This window comes from Pistacia vera, unplaced genomic scaffold (assembly GCF_008641045.1).
Source record: "Pistacia vera cultivar Batoury unplaced genomic scaffold, PisVer_v2 Contig866, whole genome shotgun sequence".
NCBI classification, from domain to species: domain Eukaryota; kingdom Viridiplantae; phylum Streptophyta; class Magnoliopsida; order Sapindales; family Anacardiaceae; genus Pistacia; species Pistacia vera.
The window spans coordinates 362650-373856 of NW_022196741.1; the positions used below are offsets into that span (position 1 = coordinate 362650).

General features: G+C 33.8%; 1 protein-coding gene across 1 annotated transcript; it reads left to right on the forward strand.

The window, feature by feature from the left end:
• Positions 1 to 734: 734 nt before the first annotated feature.
• LOC116118943 lies at positions 735 to 10078 on the forward strand. Its single transcript, XM_031404892.1, has 7 exons — positions 735 to 1361; positions 3007 to 3149; positions 4351 to 4622; positions 7604 to 7758; positions 8298 to 8560; positions 9377 to 9439; positions 9556 to 10078. Exons 1-7 carry the CDS (start codon positions 1112 to 1114, stop codon positions 9808 to 9810), a joined length of 1401 nt encoding a protein of 466 aa, XP_031260752.1. The 5' UTR covers positions 735 to 1111; the 3' UTR covers positions 9811 to 10078.
• Positions 10079 to 11207: the final 1129 nt, after the last annotated feature.

Below are 11207 nucleotides of genomic sequence, written 5' to 3' on the forward strand. Positions count from 1 at the left end.
ATTTTTTAGGATTATTTAACAATTAATTTCTTTAGATTCTAAAATTATTAGTCAATAAAAGTTTTAATAGTTATCCATATTAATAATTGAATAGCGATTCTAAATCTATATCTCTTAAATAATATACTAATTATTAATAAAGATTTTTAAATATATTACTCAAAAAATCATTTTAATCATATATTATTATCAGTAAATTATTCATTAATTGAGATATTAAATTCTTAATAAATTTGATTATATACTTTCACTCTCTCGACTATTTTATGCTACATTATCCATTAATTAAATCCCAAATATAGTTTATATAATAAATGCCCACGTTTCCATTGGTCTATTCCAATATGATCCTTATACCCCATTAGCCCATATTACTCCGGAAAGAATACATATGAATAAAAAGATATATCCTAAACTAGTAATACGATAACTCCACTTGAAAATTAAAATGTGGTTTAAATGAATAAATTACAATAACTAAGATGAAACACTTGTTTAAATGAATAAATATCATTTAAATTAATGTTAAATTAAGAAATATAAATTTAAACTACATTTTGGTTTAAACATAGGAGTTCGTTTAGTCAATAGTAGCCCAATACGATAGGTATTATTAAGTTTGTTTAAATGAAGAAATTTCTTAAAATTAGTGATGATATTTATTAAGTATATTTTTTTTTTTCACTTTCTTCTCCATTAAGATAGGTATTATTATTTATTTATTTACCTGTCATATTTTTTTCACTTTTCGTATGGCCTCTTACCACAGCAAATATGATTGTACCTAATCTGGGTATTACTTGCTTCTCAACAGCAAACGATCTTAGTATTAACATTTTGATTTTCATTTCACGATTTCATTTGATCAAATCCAAGTTACGCTACAGCCAACAATCAATTTGAATTTGAAATTGTAACCGACTTCGGCTACAGCAGTCTGCGCGAACCTCTTCTTAACAAGTGTCACAGCTCACAAAGCCAAATGTACACAATTCACCACCACATCCCAAAGGCACTAATCGAAACCCTAAAATGCCGATACTGGTAAAGACAAACTTCTCTAACTCAACTCAAGCTCCTGTTGCAACCGGAACAACAAGAAGAAGAAGAGATGGCGAAGCACTCGGCTGGGTGGTGGGTCCCGTTGCAGAAACGATGGCTTCTGGCTCTGCTTATCATGCTCTCCATCTCGACGGTGATTGCCTTCTTTATCAGAGCTGCCTTCGATCCCTGCGATCACCACCTGGAACTTGCCGAGAAACGAGTTAACTCAGTTCCGCAAATCTCTGCTAAACCTAGCCCCCTCAGTTTCATGAAGTCCAAACTCGTTCTCTTGGTTTCTCACGAGCTATCACTTTCTGGTAGCTTTTCATCTCTTATCATCATTCAGTTCACTATCACTTTCATTTTTCAAAGATTGTTTTCTAATTATGTAGTTTATCAAGTAACTAACTGTTTAATCAGTGTTTATTAATTTTCATTTAATAAGATTTACATTGTTTTTATAGCCTCAGCGCTATAAAGCACACCTGTTTGGCATGTTGGTTCTGTGTTTTATGCATAATTTGTTAGGAGAGGATTTATAGACGATTTTTATACATAACTGTAGACAGGCTTTTGCTATCTCTTGAGTGAAGTGGAGTATTGATATGGTTTAGTGGAGCTAACAGAATGTCATGCATAAATTCGTGACTTGAATTGAGCTGTTTTATTCATGCAAAGACAGTAGAACTATTGTCAGTTAAATATAAGTGATTAATGAAAATATGTTCAAGGAATATGCATTGGTTATTGATCGGGAAACATAAATTCAAGTTGGTTATGGCTTAGCTCATCCACTTAAGATAGTATGCATGAAACAAGTGAGTTCATTTCTTGTAAAACTGGGGAAACACGTGTGGTTACATTAATGGGTCCTCCCTCTATATTGAGTTTCATAATAAAACTAACTTGCATGATTTTAAGATTATTCCATCTGATCAACTCTGTGAAATTCCAGTAATTCATGATCTTGAGCTGGTGCATCGGTATTCTCAAGTACAATTTTTTTCAGTTCTGAGATTTTAGGAGGTAATTCGAAGATTATGAACAAGCACATAGTATCTATTCCTTCTTATTTGGACAATTAAAATTTGGGTCCATGTTGTTTATCATCTGTGTGTCCAAATGTAATGTTAGGAAGTTCACAATATTGGGTTGTCTGTATTAATGTATATAGGCTGTATGCCTTTTTCACCAAATACAGGTCGTCAAAACCCTAGTTCTGGGATGCGGAATAAATTGATCCTTCCAGAATGTGGACAGTCTCATTTAATGCTATATCTGTATTCCCAAAATTGACTAACTAGAGTTGCTATATTTTGTCGTATTCAACAAGAATCTTTCTTAGAATGTTACTGTTGTAGTATGTGCCATTTAAAGAATTTTGATGTTTTTGTAACCGTCAAAAGGTTGTTGCGACTTTCCATAAAGTTGTTATATGTTTGAAAAAACAGTGTACCAAACATTTGTTTGTAGCAAGGGGGTGTCGGGGAATGGTACGTTGCATGGCGGTTATTTTACCCCCTGTTGCCAGCTATTGGGTTGCTTCCTCCAAAAAGTAATAGGGGCAATCCAATGGCTGACATGATGGGGTAACATTACACCCCTGTACCTAGTAAGGGAATGGTATGTTGCAGGGCGTTTACTTTGCCCCCTCTTGCCAGCTATTGGATGGCCCAGGCGGGCAATCCAATAGCTGACGGGGTGGGGTAACATTACACCCTTGTACCTAGTAAGCCCTTGGCATGCTATCTTAGTTCTTTAAACATTTTGGCCATTTGTAATAAATGCTTATGTGGCTGAATATATTTTCATGAAGTATATGTAACAAATGTTTAAAATGGTTCCTTAAATTTACTTTTCCATGTTAGAAGTATTTGACGAGAAAATCTTCCCCTTTCTTTTATTTTTCCCTTAAACTTCCTTTTTGGTATATGTCCTATGTTTTTCGTAATATTTTTTCAGGTGGTCCGTTGTTGCTGATGGAACTAGCATTTCTATTAAGGGGTGTTGGTACTGAGGTTTATTGGATGACAATTCAGAAGCCATCTGAAGAAGACGAGGTGATATACAGTTTGGAACATAAGATGTTGGACCGAGGGGTACAGGTTAGAATTTAAATATCTTAACTATGCATTTAACATCTGTACTTTGTTTAATTGATTTTTATGGTTTTTTATTATTACTTCTTTGATTTAATCCAGTATTTAAGTGGTTCTTGATGCTATATTTTCAGAAATTACATTTAACTCTCAAAGCTGAGAAATAGAATTCTCTATTCTGAATATTATTTTTGTTGTCGATGATGTTGCTATGCTATCTCATTAATTTTTTTAAGTGTGAAGAGCTAGAAAACATTTCTAATAGAAGTAAAATGCTGATGTGGTTTACCGATTGGAGTCTTCTCTTTTCTTCTTAAAGTAGGATATTATTTTTGAGGGAAGTTCAAGGGGCTTGCACTTGGGAGAGGAAAGTGAGCTCAATGCATCCTTATTTTCATCTTTTCTAGGATCTATAGATGAACACTTTACTTATGAATTATGATACCCCTATATCAATTCTATATAGATCAACTGAATAGACCCATACCCATTATTGTTTTAGGTTGACTAGTGACAGACATTTTAGTATAGATATAGTCGAGTAAAACCACTCCTAGTTCGAACGAAAATTTACCATTCTTTTGGTTCTCAATTTGGCTATTTCAAAATATCTAGTTATGTTTAAACTTATCACCCTGATATCTTTTTATGATAGCTGAAATGGAAAGACACAACTTTTATGCTAAGAAGTATGGTCTGAGCTTGTAAATTACTTTATTTTCTCAGATATCTGACTTTTGGAAAAGTAGGTACCCCTAGTTGTGTGGTGAACTTTTCCTGTGAGTCAGCAACGTCAGCATCATGTTGAAGTGAATGGCCTACTGATGCTAAGCCTCTCATTTTTTACTACCTTCTGATGTGGATACTAATCTTACACGTGACATCACTTCTATTTATTGTAAATGTGGTTATTTTAATCCACGATAGTAAATACTGCCGCAGCACTTTTGTTGTGTTAATGTTGTTCTAGTCTCTCTCCTTCTCTCTGTGTCTGTGTGTATGCCCTTCGATCCTTTAAGCAGTCTTTGGTTTAGCATGCTTAGAGTTTGCATCATATGTCTAGGTAATAATTATTTTTATTGTTATTTTATGATTTTAGATTTTGCCCCATTTATGATTGCTCAGCATACTGTCTCTTGTTCATGAGTGGTCGAAATGATTTAAAATCTTTTCCTAGTTTCTAATTATTCCTTATAAGTACTGTTAGGTCATCTCTGCAAAAGGTCAAGAAGCTGTGGGTATGGCTCTAAAAGCAGATTTAGTTGTTTTGAACACTGCTGTTGCTGGAAAATGGCTGGATGCTGTTCTCAAGGAAGCTGTTCCTCGCGTTCTTCCAAAGGTATTGTGGTGGATCCATGAGATGCGAGGGCATTACTTCAAACCGGATTATGTCAAGCACCTTCCTTTTGTTGCTGGTGCAATGATTGATTCGCATGTTACAGCAGAATACTGGAAGAATAGGACTCGGGAGCGGTTGAGGTAAACTTCTAAAATTTTCTTGTTTACCATCTTGTTGCCTTTACAAATTCCCCCTCATGCCATATGTTCTTAGTAGCTTTAGAATATTATTTCTTTTTTGTTTTCATTTGAAGACATTTCTCAATTATAAACGTGTAGAGTTTCTAGGTTATTAGGCTCAAGTGCAACAAATCTCTTAATTTGGAAATTTAAGAAGGGCATGAAATGTTGGATACTTTGGTCATGCACTGTATTTTTTAATTTGCACTGCAATTCTTAGCATATTGTTGCCAAGACAATAAAGTATTCTTTCAGTTATGTCCCTTTCGAACCTTCATATACAGTCAGTTTCAGGGGTATTATCAATCTACGGCCAATTGATTAAAAAACTTTAGCAGAAGGACCACAAACTAACAAAAAAGGGCCTTTAAACTGAACAAAAAAGTTAAAGTTAACAGTAAATTAGGATAGTTTTGTAACTTAGTAACTGTAAGGAAACTAAGGTCAAACTAATACCCCTTGAATGCTCGATCAATAAGTCAACTTTTTAAGCTGTGGTGGACCAATTTCCAATTGCTTCCACTTCAACCTTAAAACTTTTTCTCAACTTCTCACCATAAAATAAAAAAAGCCTCTTCAAATTTTAAGAAAACTACATGCAATACTAAAACATGTGTTAAAACTAACTTTAGAAACAATCAATGTAATTAATACCTGTTGTTAAGCAAATTTTTAACAGCAACCTTGGTATTATCCTCTAAGAAAACTGCATATTTGCATCCTTTACTTTCAAGGATACAGTTATTTACATATTTTATTTTACCCACTGGTGTTAGCTCTGTTATGGTCATATATTGAATTATTGTTTTGTTCTCATGATGGAATGAACACCCAATTCAATTGAAAACGGAATGAAATAATATGAGCTCCAGGTGACATCCGAAATTCCTTACTATAAATGAAAGTTAAAATGTAAATTCACCTGTGTGACCCACTGTTTGCTCAGATTCATAAATTTCATGATCATTCTCTCCCTGCTAAAAACATAAAACCCAAGTGCCACTGTTACTATCAGCTAAGAATATGAAACTACTGAACAAAGAAAAAGATTTACATTAATTACTATGAAATTGGCAGATGCATACAATTTGACCATATTGTAATGAACCGTCAATGCGGCATTGACAATAAATACATAAGCAATGCAATATCGAGCAATAATCCCAAGGGAAAACTTATCCCAGAAAATGATGATATTATAATAAGTCTAGTAGTGATTAAGGCCATTGAAGGAAAGATGACTGAAAATAAAATAATAAGTATCATTAATATATAGACATAGCACTAAAGCTAATGATAAAATCTGAGACGTATTACCTGTTGTTTAACAAACTCTAAGAAAGGTACATGCAATATTAAACCTGTTTTTATAAAACTAAAAGTTATGCGGCAGTCAAAATTGGGAAAATTTTCATCATGAATCAAGATGAGTGAAAAAAAAAGTGAGACAGAGAGTGTTAAGTGTGTGTAGCAGTAATGAGGGAAGACTGAACAGCGTGAGCAGCTGGTGTGATGGGATTTAGAGAATTGAGCGGAATTCTATTAATGATTTTGTGCCTTAAATCCTTTTATCTATACCTAAATCTAATCAAGTATCTGTAGTGGAGCTTCTATTTCTGTTTATGATTCTAATCCATGTTAATAAGAACTTAAATAGATTTAGAACAAGAAGTCAAGGTCACACAAATTTGATTTGATAATCGATGGACTAACAGAAGGTGGAAGATGGGTTTTCAGAAGATGTTTGACGAAGGAGGAACTTGTTATATGTGATTTTTTGTTCTTGTTGAAGGGCAAAGTAGGAATATAATTTATTTTAGGGTTGTTACAGTATATTCAGTGTTATGACATGTCACTCAACTCTACTGTCAGTGTTATTAGAGTAATTGCCCTATTTCACTGTTAACTTTAACTTTGTTGTCCAATTAAATGGTGTTTTTTAGTTACTTTCAGGCCTTTTGATCTTTTTGTTAAAGTTTTTATAACAATTAGCCTTGAATTGAAAATATCCTGCTAGTTTAAATACAATATTATCGGAGTGCATTCTTGAATGCTAATCTTAGCTAGAAATCATAGGGTGTGTGTGTTTTATTATTTTGAGCAGTATTTTTGAAATATTATTGTTAAGTTGATTTAGGTTATTATTACGAGGTAGGATTTGAAAATTAACAAAAAAAACCTCTAGGTTTGTTAATTTAGCTAAACACCCTTAATAATAAAAAGTTTATAAATTGACAAAAACACTCTCACCCACCCACAGTTGCTAGATTCCGGCCACCACCGTCGGAATCTGGCCGGAATCTGGTGGCCGGTCGTGCGCTACTATGACATTTTCTGGGTAGATCTACCACGAATCTGGTCGGAAAATGCCAGATCTACGGTCGGATTTGACGGCCAAAGATATGGTCGTTGTTGATGGTCAACGATGGCCATATATTAGCCGTCATTGATGGCCAGATGTGGCCTTGGCTGTGAAAAGGCCAGATCGGTGCACTACCAGCTAGATCCAGCCGGTAGTGCACTATTATGCCAGATTCTGGCTACCTTCCGACGGTGGTTGCCGGAATTTGACAAATGTGGGTGGGTGGCGGTCTTTTTTTTTTAATTTATAAAACTTTTTTGTTGGGGGTGTTTAGTTAAATTAACAAACCTATGGGGGTTTTAAATGGTTGAATATTATAGGATATGATTTTGAGAATAAGGAAACAAATATGCATTTTTTTCAGAATAGGAATAGAGTATTTTGAAAAAAAGGAAACAAACGCACACATAGATTTTCTGAAATCAAGGATCTGCCTATTCCGTTGATTGAATGTGTTGAGAAACTATAACCTGAAATGCAAATATGTAATCACTCATTCACTCTACCGTGTTATTTATCTTTTCCTAGACATTTGGCTGAGTTCTTTACTGAAATATCCTTTCCAAATTTGACTGTGCAGGATTAAAATGCCTGAGACCTATGTTGTTCATCTTGGAAATAGCAAGGAACTTATGGAAGCTGCTGAAGACAGCATTGCAAAAAGAGTTTTACGTGAGCATGTCCGGGAATCTCTTGGAGTGCGAAATGAAGATTTACTTTTTGCCATAATAAATAGTATGATCCTTGCTACTGAGACCATATTGTTGCTGCTGCATCTTCATTTATTTAGATCAAGTTACTTCTTTACTTAAAATTGATTGTCCACTCTGATTGAGCTAGTAGAGTTTGCCGCACCACTGCAGCTCTTTCAGTTGTAGACATGATCTTCATTTATTTAGATCATGTTACTACATCACTTAAAATTGATTGTTTGCTCTGATTGAGCTAGTTGAGTTTGTCAAACCACTGCAACTCTTTCAGTTGTACACATTATCACTGCCTTGTGTTTGTGGCATGTGCCCAATTGAAGAGGATGCTAAAATTAGTTTTCAGTTCACTTTTTGGTTCTGATTTTCCTTTTCTTGCTGTCGTCATGCATTATCACTAAAAACATTCACCACCTTGCTTATCATTCCCTTCAATCATAAAGATACTGCTCCAAGGGTGCTGGTTAAATTCTTATGCTGTTATATATTTATATATTTGTGTTATTAAAAAATTAAAATAATAGTTATGTTTATATTAAACAGTACTGAAGTTCTTTTTAATCCCAGGTGTTTCACGTGGAAAGGGACAGGATCTATTTCTTCGTTCCTTTTATGAGAGCTTGGAATTGATAAAAGGAAAGAAGCTACAGGTGCCATCAATGCATGCAGTGATTGTAGGAAGTGACATGAATGCACAGACCAAGTTTGAGTCAGAAATAAGGAACTTTGTAGCACAGAAGAAAATTCAAGATCGAGTTCATTTTGTGAATAAAACTTTGACAGTGGCCCCTTATCTTGCTGCGATCGATGTTCTAGTTCAGAATTCACAGGTGCTTTTGTTTGTGTCTGTATCCTTCTTTATTTCATTGTTAAATCTGCCCCAAATTATTATTAGCTAATTACTAGCTTCTTTGTCTTCGATATTTATTTGAAACCGTGTGTTTCTTGTTTACTGTGCCTGTTGATGCTTTAATTTTTTTTTTTTTAATAAGAATCTATAAACTATGAATTATATTAATAAAAGGTGATTTTATGTTTACTTTCATTCAATATATGTGGATGTATATCAGGCAACAAGTAAGTTGTGCCTTGGTTAATGGCTCACCCTGTATTTGCTGTGGTGGTAGGAGGATTTTGTGTTATGTTACTTGATAAAGTCCCTCATGTATGATTTGTATTCAGATTTCCAATGTGCTAGAAGGAATTGGCATTGTAGCAATTTTGAAATCATATGATACGAAAAAGAATCGAAAATATAATTCAAAATTCATGAACACTCAGAGAACATGATTGTGCATCTGAGTAGCAAGACTTTTGGGCTGTAAAAAAATTACAGGGTTGTTCGCTTCAATAAGTTTAAACATTTAACAAAAGAATTCCAAGTTTATTGTGTGAACCACTTCATGTCCTCCGAACAGGTAATAACAACACATATGAAGGCTTCTTTCTTATCTGTGGTCAGTGGCTTATGGATTTTGTGTGTCTCCTATTTTAGGTGCACCAGTATATGATTATCTTAATTTTTCATTTTATTGGATTCTATTCTTGTTAATTAATTAATGTTCTTGTTTTGGACATTTTTATTTCTCTATAATGTATTTTTATAGGATTTTTATGAGCCTTTCCCTCACCTGTACTTCACGCAGGCACGAGGAGAATGCTTTGGGAGGATAACCATTGAAGCCATGGCATTTCAGTTACCAGTACTGGTATGTAGTGAACTTTCCTTGGTGTATTTATGTAGTGTTCTGTTAAGGTTCTATTAGTGAGAGCTTGTTTATGATATTACAAATATGACTTGTAACCAAAACCTATGATATATCAGGGAACAGCAGCTGGCGGCACCACAGAGATTGTAGTGAATGAAACAACTGGTTTGCTGCATCCTGCTGGAAAAGAAGGGATCACTCCTCTTGCTAAAAACATTGTGAAGCTTGCAACTCATGTCGAGCGGAGACTTACAATGGGGAAGAGAGGATACAAGAGGGTCAAAGAAATGTTTTTAGAAGAGCACATGGCAGAGAGAATAGCTACAGTACTGAGAGAAGTCTTACAGAAGTCTAAGAGTCACTCACATTAGATGCATTTTAAGGTACTTTTAACCATCAAGCAGATCCCATTTCAACCAGAACTGTAGTGTTGAACATTGTGTCCAAAATTATGTAGACTAGAATGAGAGCTCAATTTTCTATAGTGTGATGTAGTTTTCTATTTATGTTACCGCTGCTTACATGAAGCGCTGTACATTATGTACATATAAGGCGTCTTGTTAGCCTTTCAGTATAGATATGCCTTTTTCATTTAGATTTAATTTATAAAAGCTCAGTTGTGTCACAGACTTTGAACTGTGTTTTAGCTCATATGGTTAAGACCAATTGGGATTGCGTGGATAAGTGAACGGTCTCCGGTTTAGATGGATGCATTGATAATTTAAGTTGGGGACGATAGTAGTGTGATGCTGCGTTAGCCTCTCTTGATAATTAATTGAGAAATTGAGATATGTGTAAACTATCTCGCTTTAGTTAAAAAAATAAAACCTCAGAGGTGAAATTAGGAATTTACTTTTGGCAGGTTGGAAATTTTTTTTGAAACAAGAGCTAAATTAAAAAAGAAAATATATCTTAATCATGTAAATTAATTTGATAAATAAACTAAAAAGTGGTAATATACTTTCTTTTTATTGGAGAAAAAATAATTATTTTTTTAGTGAAGATTGACATATAAATTGTAATAATCAAGGAAGAATTATGAATTTTTATTTGATACGTAATAATAAACATGATAAATTTTTTAAATAAAATTAATGTAAATGTATATAAAATAAGTTAATTATTTTTAATATATGAGTTATAAAATTAATAGGTTTTTAATTATGGAAAGATATCGTATTAATGTTATTCAAATAACAGTAATGTTATGTGCACTAATCAAATTGTACTAATCCAAGTATTAATAATTAAAATTTTAAATTTTTTTTTTTAATTTTTGGGAGAAACTGACGTGACAATAAAAGAGGCCAGTCACGTCAGTTAATACTTGTATGGTTTTTGGTCAGTAGACACGGGATTATTCTTCAAATAATAGTCTACATCAAATATAAAACCATTGTTTGTTTTTTTTTTTTTGTTTTCAAGTTTTATTAAACTCAGCCAAGTCTCATGGTTCTTTTTCAAAAAATTTGACCTGGGCTGCATTTGCTTCTGCCCTGCCCTCGACCAAACTCATCCCCATGCTCCCTAAAATTAATGTTCGCATGGATTCCTACCGTCGTTTTAGTTTTAATAGATGAAATATAGAAACTACTTTATTTGGGTGGCTCTCAATTGTGGTTATTGCTCACAAGGATGCTTGATGCTTGTAAGCGATTTGGTTGTGTGGTGTCCGAGGAGAGAAGGTATTGACCTATTTCTTTTACGCTTTATGCGCTTTTAAATGCATGTAGTGAGGTTCTTAATGTGATTTTGGGCTGGAAATTAT

Coding starts and splice junctions, on each gene's coding strand:
- LOC116118943 (XM_031404892.1), top strand. CDS start 1,112: ATGGCGAAGCACTCGGCTGGGTGGTGGGTCCCGTTGCAGAAACGATGG. Junction 1,362..3,006: donor TCACGAGCTATCACTTTCTG/GTAGCTTTTCAT, acceptor ATATTTTTTCAG/GTGGTCCGTTGTTGCTGATG. Junction 7,759..8,297: donor ACTTTTTGCCATAATAAATA/GTATGATCCTTG, acceptor TTTTAATCCCAG/GTGTTTCACGTGGAAAGGGA.